At 41.4% G+C, this 27,519-nt stretch overlaps 1 protein-coding gene across 1 annotated transcript in view; it reads right to left on the bottom strand.

The window, feature by feature from the left end:
* The window catches only part of LARP4B (La ribonucleoprotein 4B), a 128,988-nt gene that overhangs the window by 58,152 nt on the left and 43,317 nt on the right, over nucleotides 1-27,519 (bottom strand). Inside the window, exons 3-5 of the mRNA XM_040352675.1 lie at nucleotides 9,643-9,772; nucleotides 7,968-8,115; nucleotides 2,457-2,600 (exon numbers count right to left, since the gene is read on the bottom strand). Coding sequence (XP_040208609.1) covers nucleotides 2,457-2,600; nucleotides 7,968-8,115; nucleotides 9,643-9,723 — 373 coding nt within the window. The 5' untranslated portion in view covers nucleotides 9,724-9,772. The remainder of the gene's footprint in view (nucleotides 1-2,456; nucleotides 2,601-7,967; nucleotides 8,116-9,642; nucleotides 9,773-27,519) is intronic.

Below are 27,519 nucleotides of genomic sequence, written 5' to 3'. Positions count from 1 at the left end.
CCACCAAAAGAAAGCTCTATTTGTGGGGGAAAAAAAGGATGCCAATTTTGTTTGGGAGCCACGTCGCACGACCGCGCAATTGTCAGTTAAAGTGGCGCAGTGCCGAATCGCAATAAGGGGCCTGGTCCTTTACCTGCATATTGGTCCGGGTCTTAAGTGGTTAATAAAATAGCCATAGGTTTTGCATCTTTAAATCAAGTTATTTGACAGGTTCTAGTTATGATTTTGAACATCCTTATTTAATAAAAAGTGCCAAACTCCTAAAGGGGAATGTAACCTACAGCAAAGAGATAACCTTATACTTTTGCATAGTTATGTTGTTTTGATTCAATGGGTTACTGAAACTCAGGGCACGCTGCTAAACACACAATCAAAAAAGTTGTAAAATTATAACTATGACCCCCATTTCCAAAAACTTTGGGATGCCGTGTAAAATCCACATTAAAATAGAACCCAATGTGCAATTTTCATAAACCCATATTTTATTCACAGTATAAAATAGAAACCATCTCAAAATGTTTAAACTGAAAAAAGTATAATTTTATATAAAAAAAATAAGGCAATTTTGAAATTGATGGCAACACGTCTGAAAAAAGTTGAGACATGGCCCATTTAGCATACCTGCTTTTCACAACTCTGTAAACGTCTGAGAACGGATGAGACCAGTTGCTGGCGTTTTGGGAGAGAAATGCAAGAATGGAATAACATGATATCAGATTTTTTTCCTGGTCAACAGTCCTGGTTTTGAGTCGTATTTTTCTTTCAGGATGTGCCAAATATTTTCAATTGGTGAAAGGTCTGTATTGCGGGCAAGACAGTTAAGCACCCAAACTATTATTCTATGAAGCCATGCTGTGGTCATAAATGCAGTAGGCAGTGTAGAATGATGCCAGGCCTTCCATGAAAAAGACATTGTCTACATAGGTGCATATGCTGTTTTTAAAAACTGGATATCATTCAGCTTTGATGGTGTCTTTCCAGATGTGCAATCTGCCCATTCCATACATGCCGATAAGCTAGAAGGTCCCTCTCCTCTTAGTCCTTAGGATGCAGTGCCCATAGTTGCCAAAAAGATTGTCAAATTTTGATTCGTCTGACCAAAGAACAGTTTTCCACTTTGCAACAGACCATTTTAAATGAGCTTTGGCCCAGAGAAGACATCATTGATTCTGAATTATGTTCATATATGGCTGCTTTTTTGCACGATAGTGCTTTACCCTGCATTTATGGATGGCACAGCGAATTGTGTTCAAAGACAGTGATTTTTGGAAGCATCCCTGAGCCCATGCAGTGATGTCCATCACAGAATCATGCCCGTTTTTGATGCCGTGCTGTCTGCAGGCCAGAAGGCATACAATATTACATTTTATACTTGTGCCTTAGGCACATAGATTTCTCCAAAGTCTCAGTCATTTTGTTCTGAAGATGATTATTTATGCTGAAAGACTTTGCAATGTTACATCTAGGAACATTATTCTGAATTGTTCGACAGTTAGATTTTTTTTTCACAGATTGGTAAAACTCTACCCATCTTTACTTCCGATACACTTTCTATAAGGTGCTCTTTCTATACCCAAATCATTTTACTGATCTGTGCTCCTCCTTGCTAGTATAGTTTACTTTGCAGTTTTTGTTGCCCAACATTTTCTGAGATGTATTGCTATCAATTTCAAAATGACCTTGTTTTTTTTCTTTAAAATGGAACATTCTCATTTTAAACATTTGCTATGTTTTCAATTGTAAATTAAATGCGTTTGAGATTTGCAAATGGGTGCATTCTGTTATTATATAGATTTTACACAGCGTTCCAACATAGTCTTGTAAAATAAATATCTCTGCTGAATTGTACATCCAGGCAGACAATTATTTTCAGTTACACATGCTAAGTTCTCAACCTGCTCACTTGAGCAATGAGTGCGTTACATTCCCTCTGACCAATCAGAAGGTAGCTGCTGACCCAGGCAGAAGTACTGTGATGTTCCTAACAGTATGGTGCATTACAAAAATTGGGCAAACAAAACCAAAACCTGTCATCCTTAAAATCAACAAAAATATATACCGCATGGACTTGAACAGTGTATTTTGCAGATTAAATAAAGTATCACTTGAAAGAAAAGCTTAACTGCATCTGAGTAACAAAAACACTAATTATAGCGGATGTAAAGGAAAGGGGGGGGGGGGGAAGAGACATTTTGCTGGTCTTCTGTTCAAAGTTTGGTGAACCTGGCTTAAAGGATCAATTTGAAACCACTGCAAAAATTATTTACAGGTTTTCAGATCAGATTATGACTACTCTTCACATTTCATACGTTTTATAGTTAAACATAGCTCATATTTAACAAAAATGCATATACATATACAAATACTAAAATCATTTAAAAAGAAGACTATAAAAGTTGACAGTTCAAAGATCGCAAGATGAAGGAAAAAAAAATGGTTTTCAATGACACGATTACCTGAATGTGAGATTTCATGCATAGATTCATATTCCGAGTTTCCCAGAGTTATGGTATTCATATCTGTTTGGTCTGATGTGGAAACTGATGGAGATGGGTCTTGTGTTAACCTTGTACTGACACCATCCCCATTGGCATCCAGTCCTGAAATACATTAATGTTTTGAGTCAATGAAACATACAAAGTCCACAAGGTAAAACCTTAAAGGAACACTAAAGGTTCGTTTTTTATAAGATCAATTGATTGCTGTAAGCTAGAGCACTTAAATATCACTTACCTCGTTTTATCCTTTTGACCTCCAAAATGCAGTAATCCAGGTTTGAAAATGCCATTTCCTGTCTCTCCTCTTCTTGCTTTCCACCAGCATCTGAGCCGTTTTGCATGGTGGAAAGCAGAATGTGCTCACCCCCTCCCTATGACTACAGCCCTGCGTGAAGATGCTCTCTTATCCCTCACAGGCATGGAAGCTAAGCCTAATGGGAACTGTAGTTCCCATTAGGCCGTGATGTAGCAAGAATGAATGCGCACCGCAAACCAGGAAGTCAGTGAGAATAATGATTCAGGAGTGCTGGAGGTGAATAAAACATCTCGATTTCAACAGGTATCAAACTAGTTATAATGCAAAACATTACTTTTTACTTTATCAGCTACTGACAGACTTTAATTTAAGAGGAAAATATTTTTTCCTTTACAACCCCCTTTAATCTTGTTCTGTTACCCCAGGGCTTGCAAAAAGTAGCTAGTTTCTTTGCTTGTTGTGGGAGGAGGATTTAGACATACGAACTAAAGTAAATTCATGAAAGCGAAAAAGCAACTATGTCATGCTCCACTTACCCAATCCTTCAGTGTTTGTCCATATGAATACAATGGAGGGAAAGGGTGGACATATTTATAAGTCAATCATTTAGCAGTCACTAGGCCCTTCTACTACCATGAGGCCATAAGCTACTACTGGCAAAAGCAAAAAGCACATGAGGCACCTATTGTAATATTAGCTACCAGGATCCTGAGTACAGTACAGGAGACAGGCTTGTTAAATGATTAGGATTGTATGCAACTATACCAAGGTGACTGGAGATTTGCAAAAAGGAACACTGCGGTCAAAAATCCTATTTTCCCGATTGTACAGTACAAGACAGGCCTTTTGAAAACGATTGTGACTGGGAAATCCAAAAGCAGTCCAACTTCTAGATGGGCAACACAGAAAACAAGCCAACAAGGGCATGACAGGCTCAGAGCAACTTGAAGCACCATATGCCTGAAACTGGCATCAGAGGTGAATTAGAAACCCACTTGGTAGAACCAAAACTTTTAAACAGAAGCCTTGGAAAACTAAAACTGAAGGTTGATGCTGAAAGGCCCAAGAAACACCAACAGATCTGCTAAAGAGTGCTTTAACATGGAAGGGAGGAACCCTCTCCTTCAGAAGATAGGCTCTAATAATTTGTCATGACCACCTATGGGAGGAAGGAGGCCTTGCTGTCCTTGTACAACAATGGGATGGCTCTTTACAGGATACAGACTATCCTCGTAGAGGTGATTTAGTCAAAAAGGTCAGACAAGAGTATAGTCTTAGTCTCAAAAGAGTGTCATCTAGAGTCGAGAAAAAAAATAAAATAAAAAAATAGGATCAGGATCCAGAGGGGACACAAAGGAAAAAACAAGGGTAGAAATGTGAGCTCCCCCTTAGAGGCCTTAATCTTCGAGAGCCCAAATGTCTTGAACAGAACAGCTAAATCTGAGATTTGACCCAAAATTGTACCCAAGGCCAAATGTTGGTCCAGACCAGTGGCGGCTCGTCAATAGGGGCTCCTAGGGTAGAGCCCCACCAGTCTTTGTTGCAGGAAAACAGGACACAGAGTAAACAGCTTCTCCACACTTAATGGCTTGCTGCCCATCTTCTATTGTGCTAATAGTAGCTCATTAGGACAGGCCGAAATACTGACCTGGCTGTCTATTAAACTCCCCGATTTGCACCTTGCAAGAAACATAGGAATCACTCAACTCCAGTACATTCATTGGAAGGAGAGTTTCCTCCAAGCACAGTCATTGGTCGTTTAGGGTTGACTCCAACCCCTCAAATCTGTAAGGGTCTAGAGATGATCTCTTCAGGTGGAGAATCCAAATGAAGTAGGGCTGCAACCAACAATTATTTTCATAATCGATTAGTTGGCCGATTGTTTTGATTAATCGGCTAATAGACAAAAAAAATTTAAAAAATCGTTTTAAAAAAAAAAAAAAAAAAAATTTGACCCAATTTGTTGTTGGGCAGATTACAAAACAAATATTGCCGCAAAAACACATTACATGCTTTTCTGCAGCTTCTCCATTGAAGTATATTGAACCAAAAAAACTAAATAGCACGGTTTTGCGTTAAAAGGTCCTGGTCCTTTCCAAATACGCAGCAGCTGAAAAGAAATCATGGATGTGAACGTGTCCCATAGGAAAACATGTAAATGAACTGTAGTGCGTTTCTGCAAAAACACCAAAAAACAGAGGTGTGAACCCAGGCCTGAGATGTTTAGTAACCTAATGGGGTTAAAAAAAAAAAAATACCAAAAGAGCAAATAATCGCTACTGTAAGGGGTAAATTTGTAGCGATTTGCTTTTTTGTACTATAAAGGGCTATTTTTTTTTTAACCCCATTATGTTACTGTCCGATTAATCGATTATGAAAATTGTATTCGATTAATTTCATAATCGATTAGTTGTTTCGGCCCTAAACTGAAGCACTGCAGAGCCTGTACAATGTTGTTGCATGTTGGCTTAAAAGGAAAGTGATGACTGGCCTTTAAAAAGAGATTGTCTAGATACTCCACACCACGAATCCTCCTGAAAACAGAACACAGACAAAACCAGGGCAAGTTCCTTGATGAAAAAAGGTCCACCACAGGAATCACCCTTTAAGGAAACTTTACTCAATAGGATATTGCTGGGTGAGATGTTTGGGAGGAGAAAAGATCTTCTCCATGTGAAGTCAGTCTCCTTCAGGGCTGTGGAGTCGGAGTCGAGGAGTCGGAGTCGGGGGAAATTTTGGGTACCTGGAGTCGGAGTCGGCAAACAATGCACCGACTCCTACTAAATTTAGATTGGAATAAAAAAAAAAAAAGCAAGTTTAAATGTCCCAATTCACAAAAGTTATAATTAATGACTTCTCTACTGTAAGAATAAAGACCAATGCATGCAGTGCCTCACGTAACCGCAAAACGAACACGTTAAGTGACCGTGAAGAAGCATGCTTTTCATGTGCTTCACTATATGGCACGCAACGCACAATTAGGTAGGAGCTGCAATACTTATACTTTCCATAGTGTTGTGTTCTGCTTTTACAGGGAACGCAGCGTCCATGTGTAACCTAGCCTCTCACTGATAAGGGATTAAATAAATATGTTTTTTGCAGGACTAGAGAGTGAGACACTTGTATAAGTGAAGGGAATGGAGGGCCAATAGTTCAAGACTGAAGCTGTAAACCATTGGAAAAACTGCTGTCATTTAGCTAAGGCTATAAAAACTTGTAAACTCCGATTGTTAGCTTAAACTTTAAACATGACTATGGGATTCTCCTAGGAAAATCATGTTTTAGAATAAATGCCCCTTCCTGGATCCTCCCACTGCCCTATCTTCAGCAGCAGATAAGCACACAAAGGAGAAAGCAGCAGCCCAACTACCTCTCTAAGATTATTTTCAGCCTCTATGAAAGAGGATCTGGCAGAGGCAATTCTCTTCCTTAGAACTCTACATTGAATTGATTTGCATTTGCTAAGCCTATAACTACATTTCAAGATTAATATAAACCATTTCTAGGTTTTACAGATTTTGTTTTTGGTTCATTATAGATAAGCTTTGTTTTTGTTCTAAAACAACCAAATAATGTGGTTTGTATTTTTGAACTGGTAAAGATCCTGTTCCTGATGTTTATGCCTGCTGCTACTATCCAGCCACTTGATTGATTAATAAAAAAATAAAAATAAAACTGTTTTCATTGTGTTTGTCTTTTGCTTAAACTGTGCAATACAGTAGACTGTTGGCTTCCCAGCCAGTAGTCCTGTGGTAGGTTGCGTTTCTTTCCCTCAAGGAATGTAAAAAATACATTTGCATATTAATACAGAGGAGTCGGAGAGTCGAATTTGACAGTACATAAAACTGAGGAGTCGGAACATTTATCTACCGACTCCACAGCCCTGGTCTCCGTGCAGGACAAGATCAACCTGCAAGTGGACCGGAAAGGTCCAAGTTCGTTTGGAGAATTTAAGAGACTTCATACTGGATATTTGTATGTGAGCAAACACTGGCTGCTTGAATGCAAAACAAGAGCATACAGCTACAATAAGTGCAGCAATAGCCTTTTCCTTAGGAGAAATGTATGTGGCTGGTATATTATCATGATCTGATGCCTCAGAAGATGAGGGGCCCTCTGCAGCTAAAACCACCTCCTCTAGTCTGGCTCAAGGACAAAGTCCAAGACCAATTTAGAAGAGGAGGTCAAGTGGTCATTGCTGTGACCCCTGAGGTTTGTCTTTAATGCCAGAAATTGCTGTTGACGAACTGACATTATGGCAGAAACTTCCTCTCTAAAAAATTAAGGAAGCACCACAGAAGACGCTTTGATTTACACAGGTGGCAAGTAGCACCTGTTGTGCACAAGCACCAAGCTGCCACTTGGGTGATGTGCGCGGGCGTAATAACTACATTCAATGAATCTTCTCTAGACCAGTGATGGCGAACCTTGGCACCCCAGATGTTTGGGAACTAGATTTCCCATGATGCTCATGCACTCTACAGTGTAGTTGAGCATCATGGGAAATGTAGTTCCAAAACATCTGGGGTGCCAAATTTCGCCATCACTGCTCTAGACCCACTAACAGGCCAGATTTAATATATTACCTTGGGGAGATGCAAACTAGAATACTGCAATCACTGAGCAGCAAATGATATCATCTGTGATGTATTTCAGTTATCTTTCAAACCTGGCCTGTTAGTGGGCCCCGAGGATAGAGTTGATGACCACTGGTTTAGAGGGCTTTCGCCCAATAATCACATCGGTAGCAGAGATTACCATCTTAGCTTTGTCTTTCACGATCTGCATACCCCCCCCCCCCCCCAAAAAATATCTCTGGAGAGCACCCACAGCAGAATCCAGTGGAAAGCATATTTTCAAGACAGCCCCTAGTCCCCCAACATGTAGGGGTGCAGGTACACTTCCCCCCCCCAAGGCTCTTCTGTCAAAAAGGACTGTCACCGATGACCACTCCAGCTGAAAAGACTACATGCCATGCTGTCATACCAATTTCTTGGCTTTCATAGTTTTTGTGTTCCTGAGCTAGAGTAAATGGATATTTCAAAAGGTTTTATGCAAACTGGAGCCTTGACTCAGTTGGTCAGCATTAAAGCCAGGCAGATAGAACTGTTAACAAGTGATCAGTGGATACCCTGAACCCAACTCATGACAGTTCTGCTTTAAAATTCAAGTCTTAAAAAGGCAACTATTTTTATATGAGGTTTTTATTTTACCTTCTTTGGGCCAATCCTGGGAGGCGCTACCCACTGAACCTTCAGACTCTTGCACGGTCCCATCAGCAGCTCTGCCCGATTCCACATGCAACGCGTGGTCCCCCCATACTTTAGCATTAGGGTTTAACTCTGAAACCTTGGCTGATTCCTGAAGAAAGATACACAATAGTAAGTGTACAAGATAACAGATTTTTCCATCCCGCATGCAATTCAAACTGCTAGGTTTATTTAAAGAAAGCACAAACGCAACAAAGAATTTGTACGCCTCTTCCCAGTAAGTTTACAAACCTTAAAGGGGTTGTAAAGATACAATTTTTTTCCTAAATAGCTTCCTTTACGTCAGTGCAGTCCTCGACTTACCTCATCCTTCCATTTTGCTTTTAAATGTCCTTATTTCTTCTGAGAAATCCTCACTTCCTGTTCTTCTGTCTGTAACTCCACACAGTAATGCAAGGCTTTCTCCCTGGTGTGGAGTGTCATACTCACCCCCTCCCTTGGACTACAGGAGAGTCAGGACGCTCTTTATGTTGCAGATAGAGAAAAAAAAAGCTGTGTGTTAGTGGGTGTCTTGACTCTCCCGTAGTCCAAGGGAGGGGGCAAGCACGACCCTCCACACCAGGAAGAAAGTTTTGCATTACTGTGTGGAGTTACAGACAGAAGAACAGGAAGTGAGGATTTCTCAGAAGAAATAAGGACATTTAAAAAGCAAAAAATCGAAGGATGAGGCACGTGAAGGAGGACTGCACTAAGGCAAAGGAAGCTATTTAGAAAAAAAAAAAAAAAATTGTACCTTTACAACCCCTTTAAATAATTAAAGCAGGGCTCGACAAATCTCAGGTGCCAGGTCACCATGGTGACTAGAAATGGAGTCCTGTCAGCCCATTCACTGTTGCACAGATGCACAATTAGTATCGCCCGATACCCAAGACATGCAGACCTGGGCAACGAGCATGTCTTTTTTACTACATTCTTCTACAACCTCTCAGCTGGCATTAAGGTAACTTTTTTTTAGTTCTGGATAGAGTGGAGAGATTCGAACCTCCGTTTTTTTAAGCTGTCTGTGCTGCCCGTTGGGAAGACTCACTTTTTTGTTGAAACCGAATATGCAAAACTAGCAAGAGGTGTTTGTGTGAGCAACTTCAACTTCCATCAGCACACAGTTAAAAGTAGAACTATAGGCAAAACCTTCTGGCTAGAGTAAGGGAGGGTTATAACCCGTGTCTGTTTTTTTCCCCCCCCATCCATGTCCCAATGGGAAGATTTTCCTTCAATTCCTGTTCTATAACCAAACAGGAACTGCTGGGAAATCCCTGCGAATTAAGGGAATTTTTTGGGACCCCCTTAAGTCACCAGAACTAGTGTCTCCATTGGAAGATTACTCCTCTTAATTTTCTGGAGACAACCCAAAATTGGGGATTTTCGTTTACTTTTAATGATAAATGGTAAACATGACAAATGGAGAGGGGTGAATCTCCTTAACAGGGGGCACCGACTACAATAAAAACTGACAGTTGATCTAATCCCTCTAATCCCAAAAAGTAAAAAAAAAGTTTTGCCCCATACTTGAAAGTTTTGAGACAGGGAATTCAGGCACAAAAGTAAAAAAAGGCACAGATAATGACAAATTCCAAACACTTGTCCGGTTTTATCTAAGCTGCAGCAGCACAGTACTTACAAGATGAGAACTGTCTTTGGCTTCTTGGACTTGCTGCACCTGCGGTTCAGCCACAACTTTAGTATCCTGATCTGAAGTCATGAGCCGTCTGCTTCTAGGCTCCTCAGAGAAAACGAGTCACCCTAGGAAGCTGCAGGAAAATACATAAAAAATAAAATGTCAGACGAACCTGCCGTACAGCTTAAAAGAATAAACAATTAGTGTGCACACTTGGACTTCATGTACATGGGACGGTGTTCAACCTCTCCTTAAAGGGGATGTAAATGTAAAAAAAAAAAAATCCCCAAAATAGCTTCCTTTACCTTAGTGCAGCCCTCCTTCACCTATCTCATCCTTCCAATTTTGCTTTTAAATGTCCTTATTTCTTCTGAGAAATCCTCACTTTCTGTTCTTCCGTCTGTAGGAGTGTCAGGACGCCCACTAACACACAGCTCCTTTCTCTGCAAAGTAGAGCGCGTCCTGACTCTCCTGCTCGCCCCCTCACCCCTTTGAGAGGCTTTCTCCACACCAGGGAGAAAGACGCGCATTACTGTGTGGACTTACAGACAGAAGAACAGGAAGTGAGGATTTCTCAGAAGAAATAAGGACATTTAAAAGCAAAATGGAAGGATGAGGGAAGTGAAGGAGGACTGCACCAAGGTATCCTATTTAGGGGAACATTTTTTTACCTTTACAACCCCTTTAAGCAACCATAATTTAGTTTTACTTCCCTCCACCGAAGAGAAAAAAAATGATTTCAGTTTGTTGTTCAATTGAGTTGTACAGTTAACCACTTAAGGACCGGACCAATATGCTGCTAAATGACCCAAGGCGTTTTTACAATTCGGCACTGCGTCGCTTTAACAGACAATTGCGTGGTCGTGCGACGTGGCTCCCAAACAAAATCGGCGTCCTTTTTTCCCCACAAATAGAGCTTTTTGGTGGTATTTGATCACCTCGGCGGTTTTTATTTTTTGCGCTATAAACAAAAATAGAGCGACAATTTAGAAAAAAATGCAATATTTTTTGCTATTTGCTATAATAAATATCCCCCAAAAACATATATATAAAAAAAAATTTCCTCAGTTTAGGACGATACGTATTCTTCTACCTATTTTTGGTAAAAGAAATCGCAATAAGCGTTTATCGATTGGTTTGCGCAAAATTTATAGCGTTTACAAAATAGGGGATAGTTTTTATTTTACTACTAATGTTTTTTACTTACTAAGTTTTTTCGTGACTGCGACATTATGGCTGACACTTCGCACAATTTTGACACATTTAAATTGCATTGTTTATTGTGAAAATGACAGTTGCAGTTTGGGAGTTAACCACAGGGGGCGCTGTAGGAGTTAGGGTTCACCTAGTGTGTGTTTACAACTGTAGGGGGGTGTGGCTGTAGGACTGACGTCATCGATCGAGTCTCCTTCTAAAAAGGGATCATTTGATCGATACGCCGCCACAGTGAAGCACGGGGAAGCCGTGTTTACATACGGCTCTCCCCGTTCTTCAGCTCCGGGGATCGATCGCCACGGGGCAGCTAGAAACGAATAGCAGCGACGTCGTCCCGGATCCCTCCTGAACCGCCGCATGTACCGGGGGGGGGGGGTACGTACATGTGCCTGTCCGTGCCATTCTGCCGACGCATACGTACATGCGGCGGTCCGGAAGTGGTTAATAGGTCACATTTAAGGTGGAAAAAGTTCTGACAATTTTTTTTTCTCATCTTTTACATCAGAAACCTGACATTTTAACAGGGGTGTGTAGACTTATATCCACTGTACATACATAAATAAAAGCTGATAATTGTGAGCACCACTGTCAGTGGGAAATGGTTTGTCTGAAAACAAACGGATACATTTGGTGAAAAACAAGACTTCTTGGCTGGATCACCAGGTGAACATAAAAGAAAGCAAGCCTATAAAAAACAAATGCAGCCCCCACATCAAATAATTAGTAAGCTGCAAAATTGCTTTTGGGTTTAATGATGCTTTAAATTTTAACCTGTGAGATAATCCACCATTTTAAATTTAAAAACAGAACAAAACCCCCAATACAACAGTTTTCCATGTCTGCTATACTCAAATACCTTTGGTGATAATGGTCACAACTGACAGTATGCTCACATCAGCACTCAACCAAGCTTGCATGTCCTCAAATTGCTGGTGTCATAAATGGTCAGGTGCGCATCCTAGCAAGTACAGATTTAAATAAAGGCCAAGATGCTTTAAGGCATAATGCCATAAGCTCAGCTCTGTTAATGATGTGCCACACAGGCAATATCAGGTAACTCTCTGAATTGGCAATACAAATACGTTGCTTAGAGTGTTGCACACTCCTAGCCATGTTGCCCTTTCCAATGTGGCAATAATTAGACCTGACTGGTCAGGAAACGAAAATTCTCCTATTGAAGACACAAACCGCAATAAAATACTGAAAAGATGACCTAGACCTCAGTTTTTGGTCACCTCAATAGACACTTTCACCCCTTTCCTGCCCAGGCCAATTTTCAGATTTCAGCGCCGTTACACTTTGAATTATTATTATTCAGGCTTTATCTAGCGCTAACAGTTTACGCAGTGATTTACAACATAAGGGCAAACAGTACAATTACAATACAATCTAATACATTAATGGAGAAAGTCAAACAGATTGGGGTAGGGAGTTCCAGAGAATGGGAGAGGTTCTGGAGAAGTCCTGGGAGGCAAGCATTGGAGGAGGCGATGAGCAGGTCTTTGGAGGATTGAAGAAAATGGTTTGGTTGGTATTTTGAGACTAGGTTAGTGATGTAGCTGGGGGCATGGATGTAGCTGGGGGCATGGATGGATTTGTAAGTGGTAAATACTTTGAATTCAATTTGTTGGTTGAGTGGAAGCCAGTGGAGAGATTGGCAGAGGAGCAGCAGACACTAACACTCCACCAATCAGGTCTGTGTGGTAGAGTGGCCAGACGGAAGCCACTCCTCAGTAAAAGTCACACGACAGCCCGCCTGGGGTTTGCCAAAAGGCACCTGAAGTAATCACAAGAAATAAAATTCTCAGGTCTGATGAAACAAAGATTGAACTCTTTGGCCTGATGGGGCAAAGGTCATGTCTGGAGGAAACCAGGCACCACTCATCACCTGGACAATACTATCCCTACTGAGACGTATGGTGGTGGCAGCATCATGCTGTGGGGATGTTTTTCAGCAGCAGAAACTGGCAGACTAATCAGGATTGAGGGAAAGATAAATGCAGCAATGTACAGAGACATCCTTGATGAAAACATGCTCCAGAGCCCTCTGGACCTCATATTGGGGAAAAGGTTCATCATCCAACAGGACAACAACTTTAACCACTTAAGGACCGCCTAACGCCGATATACGTTGGCAGAATGGCACATCAACGTATATATACGTTGCCCTTTAAGCCCAGCCTTGGGTGCGCTCCCGCGACCCGATCGTCGCTGGAGTCCCGCGATCGGTCCCCGGAGCTGAAGAACGGGGAGAGCTGTGTGTAAACACGGCTTCCCCGTTCTTCACTGTGGCGGTGTCATCGATCGTGTGATCTCTTTTATAGGGATCCACAATCGATGACGTCACACCTACAGCCACACCCCCCTACAGTTGTAAACACACATTAGGTCACACATAACCCCTTCAGCGCCTTTTGTGGTTAACTCCCAAACTGCAACTGTCATTTTCACAATAAACAATGCATTTTAAATGCATTTTTTGCTGTGAAAATGACAATGGTCCCAAAAATGTGTCAAAATTGTCCGAAGTGTACGCCAAAATGTCGCAGTCACGAAAAAAAAAAACAAAAAAAAAAAAACAAAGCTGATCGCCGCCATTAGTAGTAAACAAACAAAAAAAAATTATAATAAAATGCAATAAAACTATTCCCTATTTTGTAAACGCTATAAATCTTGTGCAAACCAACCGATTAACGCTTATTGCGATTTTTTTTACCAAAAATAGGTAGAAGAATACGTATCGGCCTAAACTGAGGAAAAAAATGTTTTGTTTATATATTTTTGGGGGATATTTATTATAGCAAAAAGTAAAAAATATTGCATTTTTCCCAAAATTGTCGCTCTATTTTTGTTTATAGCGCAAAAAATAAAAACCGCAGAGGTGATCAAATACCACCAAAAGAAAGCTCTATTTGTGTGAAAAAAAGGACGCCAATTTTGTTTGGGAGCCATGTCACACGACCGCGCAATTGTCTGTTAAAGCGACGCAGTGCCGAATCGCAAAACCTGGCCTGGTCCTTTAGCTGCATTTTGGTCCGGGTCTTAAGTGGTTAAGCACACAGCCAAGATAAAAGAAATGGCTACAGGACAACTCTGTGAATGTCCTCGAGTGTCAGAGCCACAGCCCAGACTTAAACCCGGTTAAACATGTCTGGAGAGATCTGAAAATGGCTGTGCCCCAACACTCCCCATCCAACCTCATGGTGCTTGAGAGGTCCTGCATGGAAGAATGGGAGAAACTGCCCAAAAATAGGTGCGTCAAACTTGTAGCATCATACTAGGGCTTCAACTAACGATTATTTTCATAACCGATTAGTTGGCCGATTACTGTTTCGATTAATCGGTTAATAACCTTTAGAGAAATAAAGAATTTTGGGGCGATTTGCATTTTTTGGGCCAATTTGTTGTTGGGCAGATTAAAAAACACAAATTGCCACAAAATGCATTACATGCTTTTCTGTAGCTTTGAAGTATATTGAACCAAGAAAAGAAAATAGTACAGTTTTGCTTTTAAAAAAAAAAAAGTCCTTGCCCTTTCCAAATGCGCAGCAGCTGAAAAAAATCATGGATGTGAACGTGTCCCATAGGAAACATGTAAATGAACTGTAGTGTGTCTGCAAAAAACACCTGAAAACAGAGATGTGACCCAGGCCCGAGATGTTTAGTAACATAATGGGGGTTAAAACAACATTAGTACAAAAAGAGCAAATAATCGCTACTGTAAGGGGTTCATTTTTTCTGTGTGACAGTGAAAGTAATATTTACAGTAGCGATTTGCTCTTTTTGTATTATAAAGGGCTATTTTTTTTTTATTATTTTAACCCCATTATGTTACTAGCCGATTAATCGTTTATGAAAATGGTAATCGATTAATTTCATAATCGATTGGTTGTTTCGGCCCTATATCATACTCAAAAAGACTTGAGCCTGTAATTGGTGCCAAAGGTGTTTCAACAAAGTATTGAGCTAAGGCTGTGAATACTTATGTACATGGGATTTGTTTTGGAATTTATTTTTAAATTAAATTTGCAAAGATTTCAAACTTATTGCACATTGTCATTATGGGGTATTTGTAGAATTGAGAAAAAATAATGCATTTTAATGAAGTTTGAAATAAGGCTGTAACGAAACAAAAAAAAAAAAAAAGGTAGAAAAAAAGTGATGTGAATACTTTCCGGATGCACTGTAGTCAGTGGGATGTGCAGATGAATCGGTTGAGGCAGAAGGTAGAAACATGGTCAATAAACAGGCCATTGTTGGTACAGGCGAAGGCAACACTGCACGGGTGCGGCAGTGATTAGGCACAGGACTGGTCTAGCGATACTTAACTGCTGTGCCAGCCATTGTACATAAATCACCGCCATTGCAGTACAAGGTCATGTACTTCCTCTGGTGACAGAACGTAGGACTGGACCCTCATTTTACCTTCAGAACTGCCTTAATTCTGTGTGGCATGGATTCAACAAGGTGTTGGAAACATTTCTCAGAGATTTTGGTCCATTTTGACATAATAGCATTACGCAGTTGCTGCAGATTTGTCGGCTGCACATCGATGTTATACCCTCATTCCACCACATCCCTAAGGGGCACTATTGTATTGAGAGCTGGCGAGTGTGGAGGCCATTGGAGTACAGTTAACTCATCGTCCTGTTCAAGAAACTGTTTAAGATGACCTGAGCTTTGCGACATAGTCCATTATCCTGCTGGAAGCAGCCAGAAGATGGATACACTGTAGCCAAAGGCATGGACTCAGGTAGGCCATGGCATTTTTAATCAACGCCAAGTTGGTACGAAGGAGCCCAAAATGTGTCATTACATCACCAACATCAGCCTTAGGCAGGATGGATCCATGCTTTCATGTTTACTCCAAATTCTGACTGTACCATCTGAATGTCGCAGCTGAACTCAAGACCAGGCCATTTTCCGATCCTCAATTGTCTAATTTTGGTGAGCCTGTGCGAAATGTAGCCTCAGTTTCCTGTTCTTAGCTGACAGGAGTGGTGCCCGGAGCGGTGGTCTGCTGCTTTAGCCCAGATTCAAGGTTCAATGTGTTGTGCGCTCAGAGATGGCATTCTGCATAGCTTGGTTCTCATGAATGGTTATTCGATTTACTGTTGCTTTTCTATCAGCTCTACTCTGACATCAATGAGGCATTTTCATCCACACCACTGCAGCGCAATGGATATTTTATCTTATTTGGACATTCATTTTTGCAATACTCAGAACAACCCATCAGGCACCAACAACCATGCCACCACGTTCAAAGTCACTTAAATCCACTTTCTTCCCCATTCCGTTTGAACTTCACCGAGACATCTTCATCACATCTAGATGTCCAAATGCATCGAGTTGTTGCCATGTGATTGGTTGATTAGCAATTTGTGTTACCAAGCAATTTTACAGGTGTACCTAATTAAGTGGCTGGTGAGTAAATATAGTTTTCTCACTCAAAACCAGTGACGAGGGAGCAGGGCCAAGTCCCGCTGTCTGTCAATGGACGCAGCAGCGGTGCGAGCATGCACGATTGCCCCCATGGAAAACGGTTTCCCATGGGGGCACTAGACAGAGGGGAGGGGTCAGGTGCGTTGGCAGGGGGAACAAAAAGAGGTTTGCGTGCTCTGTGCACAGAGCAGGCAGGTCAATTATTTTTTTTACATGTACCTTCACAATAACTTTAAAGCTGTGTTAAACCCAAAACCAGAAATGTTATATGTTGCTGCTCACCAATCATTAAATGCGGTGGCCAAGTTTGTTCTTTTCTTTCACCCCACCCCCATGTGATCTAGCCAGTAACACACCTCCTGTATTAGAGGCACAACCTTGGATGAAGATGCACAGGTGGTAGATATGGATATCAGAATTGTCAGTCTAGGGCAGGGGAAGGCAACTTCGGCCCTTCAGCTGTTTTGAAACTACAAGTCCCGTGAGACATTGCAAGACCCTGACATTCACAGGCATGACTCCTAGAGGCAAAAGCATTATGGGATTTGTTATTTCACCACAGCTGTACAGCCGAAGTTGCCTACCCCTGGTCTAGGGGTTATTAAGTGTTAGATGCACTAGCAGATTTATAAACACTACCAAATTGAAGCAGGACTACAGCAAATACTTCATAAAACAGTTTTTTCCTTTAGAGATAATTTTTTTTTCAATAAAAGCGGATAATTTTTAGCAACCTTGCCAGCATTAAATGGTCCGTCTCAACCCTGTAAGGGCAAGAGGGCTTTTCTATTGCAGAACAGACTTATTGGCTGAAAAGGCCCTGCAAAATAAAACAGTTACATTAGGCTGAACAAAAACCTTGGTATGGATAGCCGTGTTGTGCCCGAAAGGGTTTGCAGAGATGATAGGGAGCCAAAACATGTACTAATCCCAGAGGAAAAAAAAAAAAAAAAAAAGGTGTGATGTTTTAAGTGAACAATTGCCAAGCAGGAAACATCTTGCACTAGTCCAGTGGCCGATGAACTTGTTTTGACCCAGCAAGCTGGAGGGAAAAAAAAAAAAAAAAGAAAGGAGGAGGCTTGCTCTTTATTACAGAATGAACATAAAAAAAATTCAGCAATAAAGTAAACCTACCCACCTGCTCATTGTCTTCTGTAGAACACACTGAGCTGCACATGCCATCCGCCCATCAACTCACCTCAGCCAATCTGAGGGAGCCTTGCATTCACTGATATAAATAAAAACTATATGACTTCCTCTGAATCAGGCTGGGTTCACACTACGGTTTTCCCGTCCGTCAGCCGCATACGATTTATATGGAAAATCGTATGCGGCTGAAACGGACGGGAACGTATGGAACCGCACACATGTGCGTTTTCCATTAACATTAATGTTAAAGGAAAACGTATGCGTTTGCCATACTGTTTTAAAAACCACCGCAAAACCGTGGTTGAACACGGTTTTGCGGACGGTTAAAAAACGTTTTGCCAGCAAATCGTACGCACCCGGATGCATCTGAGTGCATACGATTTGCAATGCATTCTCTATCTATACGTTTTCCCGTCCGGGCCCGTACGTTTTCAATACTGAAATCGTATGCGGCTGACGGACGGGAAAACCGTAGTGTGAACCCAGCCTCACTGAGAATTTCTAAGACCAAAGCAATTGTGTTCTAGCAGCAGATGGGAAGACTCCCAAGCAGATGCCAAGCACGAGGATGAATACAACTTACATTACACACAGTATGATACAGCACTCACAGCAGCCGCATCCCTTCATAAAGAAACTAGTTTGTTTGTACACATTTGGCCCAAACTTTTTAAGGTGACAAAACCCGGAGAGTTTAGCTTTAATTCCCTCTGTAATTCCTAATAGTAGCGACTTGTTTATAAACTCCCAATTTACAGTAGAGGGTACAGGACTTGACTGTTGGTTATCAGGGTTTGACAAATTTGCTTGGAATCTAGGAGCCAGCTAAAAAAGTTAGGAGCCAGAAAACACGCCCCGTCCCGACGAGCTCGCACGCAGAAGCGAACACATATGTGAGTAGCGCCCGCATATGTAAACGATATTCAAACCACATATGTGAGGTATCGCCGCGATCGTTAGAGCGAGAGCAATAATTCTAGCTCTAGACCTCCTCTGTAACTCAAAATATGCAACCTGTAGAATTTTTTAAACGTCGCCTATGGAAATTTAAGGGTAAAATATTGTGGGCATTCCACGAGTGGACACAATTTTGAAGTGTGACATGGGGTATCAATTTACTCGGCGTAACATTATCTTTCACAATATATAAAAAAAATTGGGGATAACTTTACTGTTGTCTTATTTTTTAATTATAAAAAATGTATTTTTTTCCCCAAAAAAAGTGCGCTTGTAAGACCGCTGTGAATATATATATATAGGTTCTAATTAGAGGGAAGGAGATGGCAGTGAAAATTTACACATTAGAACTGGTTTTACTTGTAATGCCAACGGTCACAGAAGGGAGCTTGGGACATCACAAAGCAGCGGCCTCAATTAGCGGATTTTGTCGAGCCCTGGGTTATATGCAGGCAACCTTCAGGTGACTTGCCAGGGATGCCCCTAGTGCTTGTTTATAGAACCCGCCCCACTTGTGATAATTTTTAAAACGAGCAATAAAGAGTGATCAAGACACACAGGAGAGGGCCCCATGTCATATACTGTTTTCCAAAATAAGGAATTTACAGGAACATTAGTATTCCTATTATCCTAATCATAGAGAACAGGAATTGCATTCAAAGACCGTCCAGAAGTTCAAAAGCAAAAAAATGCAACAGCATAGCGAACAGAACTGCCAGCAGGCTCCCAAAATTAAGGGTTAAGCACCAGGAAAAAAAAAAAAAAGGCAACTGAGGTTTGAATATCTACCTGGCAGAACATCAGAACAAAGGATCAGGTGGAGGCCTTGCAAATCTTCAATACAGAAATGGTTGATGCTGAAAAGGCCAAGAAACACCTACAGCTCTGGTGGAATGAGTTCTGATGGGGAAGGGAGGAACCCTTTCCTTAAGAGTGTGAGCCCTGGAAAGTTGCCCGATTCACCTGGCAATGTTAAGAGTGGGAATCAGGATGCCCTCTACAAAGGACCTACGAATAGTATAAAAGGGGACTGTTTAGCAGACTCAATTGCTGCTAGGTAGACTCAGACAGCCCTGACTACATCCAAGCAGTGTAGGGCAATTTGTTGAGGCAAGTTCGCTATATTTTAATACAGGTCGGTTGTATTCCTGTATAGTTTTTCTAAATTAATAATAGTTAATGTAAGGGTCCCTGTACATATATGTTCCTCATTTCTTTGCCATTCGGGTGGAGTTCCCCTTTGGTGAGTGTTGAACACACACACACACACACACACATATATACATATTTTTTATTTGGTGTATAGTGGGTACATAGGCATGGTGCGTCATTCATTGGTGTACAGGTGCATTGAATAAAACTTGGAGTTGGTTGGCAAGTGACCATTTGCAGCCAATTTATGTGGACCCATGATTTATTAATTTCTACTCCGTTTTTGGGTTAAATTTAAACATGCCATTTGCACAGTTTGCCTCCACACCCACTCCTTTTCATGTGTGAAAGCCTTGGAGGACTGCACCTGATCACAATCTGGAAAGGATACATATAAAAAAGACAGATTGGGTTCAGTGGTCCTACAGCTATGATCAATCTTAAACCCGTACCTCTGTTGGTGTATGGATCACGTTATATCAATAAAGACACAAATTGGAGAGTGGCTGTCCATTTTCCTTTCCTCTACCAATAGCTTTTGCTGAACCGGCACCCTTCATCTCCAAAGTAAGCAAGGATGGTGTGAATTCGAAATCACCTGGCGTGTTAATCTCTTTAAAATTGTAGGGCAATTTCCCTGGCGTGTTTTGGTGCTGAACAGAGGGGAGGAGAAACAGTTTCCTTATTGAGGTGGAAAGTACAGACCACCTTGGTTTAAAGGAATGTTTTGGTGTCAAGACAACACTGCCCTTGTGCTAAACAAGAAAGTTCTCAAGAAGTTAAAGCTGTCAGATGAAAATGCACCCAGACAGACATAATGGTCACCATAAGAACAAGCTTACATGTGAGGTCTTCCATAGGAAAGTCTCAAATCTGTTCAAAAGGGGGAACAGAGAGCACCAGGCTGAGATCCCAAAGTGACACAGGAAGTTCTGAAGGTTCATATGGAGGTTTAAGCCCCCATTTTGCTTCATAGACACACCCCCCTGAAGACGTTATCCAAACGAAACGTACGCTGGCAGCGTAGCCTGGTCACGTTTACTATGCTCTACGTCCCATCCGGTTCTCTGGATAGAGCTAGCAGCTGGCGGAACGCACACCGTCACGGAGGTGGTGGAATTCTATGTTTACTGACAAGCTTGCAGCCCCAGTGCTGGGGTGGGCACTTTTTAATGTGCAGCCACTCGGCCAACATTTATTCTAGTTTGATTTAAATAAATGGTTTGCACTATGTAAGTTTCCTATTTGTGTTCCATGTCCTATCCTTGAAATTGGAGGCAAGAGTTTACTGCATTTACTCCTGTCAGATCCATGTGTGCAGGCACTATCCTGCTTAAGCGGTTATGACCATCTTTTTAAATAAAAAGGTCCATAAAGTCTGGAAGCACAATCTACTACATGTGCACTTCGGGTGTCGCAACTTCAAGTGGTGTGGTGAAGGATTAAGATTGCACTTGTTGGAGAAATTGTCTATCGCAGCGAGGATCTCTTTGGTTAATGGTTTTCTTTATTGGATTTGAAGCACTTTGTTGTTACAAATTTTGTTGGGACTTTATATGAATATGGTTTTGGCAATCCATTGCCTAAAGGTCAATATCTGATTGCAATTAATATTAAACACTAATCACATTTGTCACAAGATTTAAATAATGGTTATATTATTTAATTATCAATTATATCTACTCACTAGCGCCCCCTATCACTTGCAACATTTATAGATGGAAGGTATCCACTTCATCATTAGGGGTGCAGCTTAGCACTCCCGTTGCTGTCTGCGGTGTTCAGAATTGTGCTACATGCAGGAAGTGTCTATTTAAAAAAAAAGGAGCAGATGGGGGGGGGGGGGATAAATAAATTGGTTCTGACTGCTTGAATTTGTTGATAAACCATGGGCGGTAATTGCGATACATTTCAGAATCAAGTCGTTGACAGGATAAACGTATTTGAATTGTGAGACGGCGCACCTCAAATCATTGAAACTGCACTCCTCTAGACATATTTAGCGGGAGAACATAAAAAAGGTAGAAAGAGCTGCAATCCCACACTATAGCGGTCAGAGTAACAATGTGCGAATTAAACTGGGGAACCATGTTATAAAAAGGAAAAAGATATTGTTTTAGTTCATGTGCAAAGAACAAAATCGACAACTTTTTGTTTTTTAATTGATTCTCTCATCACTTTAACAAGCCCTTTAAAAAACTGCATCTACCGATTCCAAAATATCGAGGGCAGCTATAAGCGTGACTAGAGAGTTACCCTCTAAACAAAGTAAGAAATCTATCAGTATGCATAAAAGGTGCCAACACATCTTCAGTTAACTAAAAGAGTACAACACACTCTAGGGGACTATGCTTATTCTCCCCGACACTAAATGCAAGAACACTGCCATAATTTCCTTCATGTCTGTCCTTAATAACAGGCAGGAATGTGAAATGACAGATTACCTACCAAGAACACTATAAATTTCCATCATTTCTAGGGCATGAGACAATTCAAAAGCTGTCGATTCACAACTGCTCATTGATAAAGCATTCTAACCTTGGGTTGCTGAAAAAACGTAAATTGCAAAACAGCAAGAGAATGCTTTCTCCTTACAAATAAAAATAAAAAAAAACCTCACTAGGCAGTAAAGTCCCCCTGAAAACTTCTAGCTACAGGTAAGCCTATAATAAAGTTAACCTGCAGGTACAAGGAATCATTTTCAGTGTCTGGGCAGCCAGTGAAGTCCCTGGCACAAGCGTTCCGAAGAAACAGCAAGGGTATGTCCACTCAAAGGACTAGATCAGGGGTGCCCAACCTTTTGAAGAGCGAGGGCCACTTAAGCAACTTGGTAACCAGTCACAGGCCACATTGAGAGGAGCAGACGGATGACAGGTCACGGCTACTCTGTAGGTCCTCCGATCCACCCAGATGGAATGGGACGAATTCCCTTTTGTTTTTCGGATTGGAGGTAGGCGAGCGTAAACAGATATCTGTCGCTCTGTAGAGGTTAATTGAGGGTCCCATTTGGTTGGGCTGATCGTGTGAAAGGGGCCTAAGACTGCTTTCATCCTGATGTGCTGCGGTTTACCCACAACGTGGGTGCAGCATAATGCACCTGTGTCTATCCTGCGGGTTAGCTTAACTTTGCCATAGACTAGCTGTAGAGAAAGCATCGGCCTATGGGGCTCTGCTCCGCAGCCGCTTTCTTCCTCTACTACCACCATTCACAACACTGATGCTGCAGTATGGCGGGTTGGCAACCTGCGATCTGGGCTTGTCAACCCACCATTCTAGAGCAGGAGGTCGCGGGCCACATCAGAGAACTCCGCGGGCCACTGGTTGGCCACCCCTGGACTAGAGTCTACGAACCCGGAAGGAAGACGGGTGAAGATGGAAGCCCCGTCGGCTATGACAGCGTGCCACTGGAGGGCTTAATTTTCTAGGTAATTATTTCATAATGTGCTAGTATGCGGTGCACATTAAGACTACCTTGCAGGGGGAAGATATTTTTTTTTGTCAACTTAACTTCAGCTTTAAAGTGGTTCTAAAGCATTTTTTTTTACCTTAATGCATTCCTTCATGGATAGTGTAAGGGAGGGAGCATTTCAACTCCCATCTAGCATCTAGTTTTTCTGTGTCATCTCTGTTAAATAGGGGAGATCTCCCTTCACCTCCTGTCCTATGGGCCAGTTCACACCATAAAAAAACATATGCAATGCATTTTTGAAGTGTTCCAGTGCATCTTCCCCCCCCCCCACCTTTATTAACCCTAATGCCCCATACAGACGGTAATTTTTTGTGATGAAAAAAAAAATGACATTTTTGAAACTTCATTTTCAAAAACGATGTAGCATACACACCATCATTTTGAAAAATGATGAACAAAGTGACGGCACTCTAAAGGGGAAGTTCTATTCGCCTTGAGGCTGCTTTTAGCTGGTTACTTGTTAGTAAAAGATGATTCGTGCTTTTTTGTCTGTTACAGCGTGATGAATGTGCTTACTCCATTATGAATGGTAGTTTTACCTCCCGTCTCAAAACTTGCTTCTGGGCATGTGCGGGTTTAAAAACGTCGTTTTGCCCACACACTATCATTTTCATTGACACAAAAAATGACATTTTGAAAAACGACACAAAAAATTCGAGCATGTTCGAATTTTTTTTGTCATTTTTCAGAAGACATAAAATGACATTTTGCCCACACACGATCATTTTAATTGACATTTTTAAAAATGTCATTTTATTTCATCACAAAAAATGACCGTCTGTACGCGGCATAAGGGTTGGCTCACATGACAAAATGCACTCCAGATATGTTCCAGGTGCATTGTTTTGCATGAGTGTTTTCCTACTGTACTGAGGCCCAGGGTGTTTTTTGGTGCTTTTTACTGCGTTCCAGTACAGTCCAGGAAAAATGTAGCAAGTTCTACTTTTCTGGAACTGGAAAGCCCTGAAATTGACTGCAGTGGTGTGGATTATGCCATTGGAAACCACATAACTTACTTTCCATGGGTTTTTTTTTTTTTTCCTCTGCATCAAAAACACTGGACAATGTGGTGCGACTACATAAGGATGCGTGTTCCAGTAGGTTTTTGGTGTGGCTCAGTAAAAGTTCAGTGCAAAAAAAAAAAAGCAGCAGCATCTACTTTTTTTCCGGAACTGACATGCATTGGAGCTGCAAGCACTGGTGTGAACTATGTTATCGATAACCATATAATCTTCTATCCATGTGTTTTTGAGGCAGAAAAAAAAAAACACGCACTGGACTGCACGTGGTGTGAACTGGTCCAAAAAGCCAAAAGAAGAAGAAATTCCTCTAAAGTGAAGGAATCCCGGGGATGTCACCAGAACTAGTGTCATAACTGGAAAATGAACCCTCCATTATGGCTCCGATGTCAAAACAAAATTTGGGATTTTCTTTTATCTTCACTTTGGATGAGAATGGTAGACAGAACAAATAGAGGGTGAATCTTCCCAACAGTGGCACAGACGGCAATAAAAACAGGTAGCTGTTCTAACCCACCTCCAACTCCATACCCAAAACAAAAAGTTTGCTTTTAGTTATTTTAAGTACAACCAAACGAAAGCTCTGTCTCCAAAAAAAAAAAAAAAATGGCATAATGGTTGGTCAAACTGCCATAGTGGTGGAAAATGGGCAGGTAATGAAGGGATAATACAGGCTGGTACAGGTTAATACTGGTAAGACTGTAGACCTATCACACGGATACAATGGTTGTAAAGGGGGGATTTTGCCAGAAGGGTTCCAAGCAGAAATCCCCTTTAAGGCAACCTGAGGAGCAGAGAGGATTTCCTCTAGACATCAGCTGACATGCTGAATCAGGGGATTGCAGGCAAGCAAGATTTTCTATTTAAACTGCTCTAATGTAATTCCACCCACAGCTATTTTATTGTTTTAAGTGGAATTTGTCATTAAATAATTCCTGAAATGTAAATCAGCTCAGATCTTTCAACACTGAACAAAGAACATGTAAGCATAATTCTCACTGCCGTTTCAGAGTTCTCCATGTAGCTGCAAATCAGGTTCCAGCAACAAGCACAACCACAGGAGCGTAGGATCGTCCTGATCTATATACACCTGCTGGGATAATGAACAGGTCGCACAAGATAAAATAAACTTATGACATATGGCTTGGCTTCTGAAAGCATTCGTGTCAGCTACACAGATATGCAATGGCAGGGAGAGGTTAGTTTCAGCTTGCAAATTTTCAAGCACTACTCTTAACTCTGGGTGGATCATGATGCAATTATACAGACAAAAGATCTACAACGCTTGCAATGTAACACTGTATTAAAACAATCTGAGCATCACACCTGTCACATTCCAGTCACACAAACCAATTTTAAGAGAACCTTATAAACGGAATGGATTGCAAAAGCCTGAAGCACCTATGTGGACACCAATAGGGTCTAGCGAGTTGCTTACAGTTACACTTTTTTTAAACTAAAAATTAACAATATCAAAAATTACATTCTTTTGTTTTTGAACGTTTGTGTCTATGGGTTGCAAAAACCATCAAAAGGAAAAATCAGAAGATATGAAATACTTTATCTTTTTCAAACCGGAAGTGAGAGGAAATCCCTGCAAATTAACCACTTAAGACCCGGACCTTTAGGCAGCTAAAGGACCTGGCCAGTTTTTGCGATTCGGTACTTCGTCGCTTTAACTGACAATAGCGCAGTCGTGCGACATGGCTCCCAAACAAAATTGGCGTCCTTTTTTTCCCACAATTAGAGCTTTCTTTTGGTGGTATTTGATCACCTCTGCGTTTTTTGTGCTATAAACAAAAATAGAGCGACAATTTTGAAAAAAAAAATAGCAATACTTTTTGCTATAATAAATATCCCCCAAAAATATATATAAAAAAAAAAATGTTTTCTCAGTTTAGGCCGATACGTATTCTTCCATTTTTCGTAAAAAAAAAAAAAATAAAAAAAAAAAAAAAGATTTTTAATACAGCTTACCTGTAAAATCTTTTTCTTGGAGTACATCACGGGACACAGAGCGGCATATTCATTACTATATGGGATGTACCAAAGCAATGCTTACAATGAGGGGAGGGAGAACATCTTCCAAAGACAAAAGGATTTAATTTAGAGATATACTCAAATCATAATAAATCCAACTTAGTTGAGAAAAATAATTTTAAATTTTAAATTTAACTCAAAAAGGGGAGCCCCCGGAATCCGAGGGTCTCAAACTGCAGCACTGCCTGCCCAAAGGCTGTATCAGTATTCCTTCTTACGTCCAACTGGTAGAATTTTGTAAACGTGTGGACAGAAGACCAGGTTGCCGCCTTGCAAACTTGAGCCATAGAGATCTGGTGGTGTGCTGCCCAGGAGGCGCCCATGGCCCTAGTAGAATGAGCCTTTAATAACGGAGGAGGCAACCCTTTCAAGCCGTAGGCCTGAGTGATTAACTGTTTAATCCACCTTGATATGGTGGATTTTGCAGCTGCCTGCCCCTTCTTGGGCCCATCCGGTAAAATGAACAACACATCTGTTTTCCGGATCTTCTCTGTAGCTTTAAGATAGGCCTTCATGGCCCTGACAATATCCAAGGTATGCAGCAACCCTTCCCTTCTGGAAGTAGGTTTAGGGAAGAAGGATGGTAATACCAAATCCTGGTTTAGATGAAAACTGGATATAACCTTTGGTAGGAAGGAAGGATGAGGGCGGAGAACGACCTTGTCCTTATGTAAAATAAGATATGGTTCCTTACAGGATAAGGCTGCCAGTTCCGATACTCTTCTGGCGGAAACTATGGCGACCAAAAATACTAACTTCCTTGTCAGTAGAACCAAAGGAATTTCAGCCAACGGCTCAAAAGGTTGTTTCTGTAAACTTGACAGAACAAGATTTAAATCCCACGGACAAAGCGGGGATTTAACTGGAGGATTAATACGTAAGACCCCTTGAATGAAGGTCTTAACTTAGCGAGTGGGTGGCCAGCGGCCGCTGAAACCACACTGACAAAGCTGAAATCTGTCCCTTGATTGTGCTTAATGCCAGTCCTTTATCCACTCCGAGCTGGAGAAAACTTAATACTCTATTGATGGTAAATTTGCGAGAAAGCCATCGCTTGGACTCACACCAGCCTACATAGGCCTTCCAGACCCTGTGATAAATCACCCTAGAGACCGGTTTCCTGGCTCTGATTAGGGTAGAGATTACTTTCTGAGACAGACCTCTACCCCTGAGAATCAGGGATTCAGCTTCCAGGCCGTCAAATTTAGATGCCGTAAGGCAGGGTGGAGGATCGGACCTTGCGATAGCAGGTCTGGCCGTAGAGGAAGAGTCCAAGGGTCTCCCACTACCATCTTTAGGATTAGTGAATACCATGCCCTTCTGGGCCATGCTGGAGCTACCAGGATAACTGGTATGTGCTCCACCCTGATCCTGCGCAGCAGGCGGGGTAGTAACTGGAGCGGGGGAAATACATAAAGAAGTTTGAACTGATGCCAA

The sequence above is a fragment of the Rana temporaria genome, chromosome 5, assembly GCF_905171775.1.
Source record: "Rana temporaria chromosome 5, aRanTem1.1, whole genome shotgun sequence".
Taxonomy (NCBI): Eukaryota; Metazoa; Chordata; class Amphibia; order Anura; family Ranidae; genus Rana; species Rana temporaria.
This window is presented reverse-complemented; position numbering and strand designations above follow the sequence as displayed.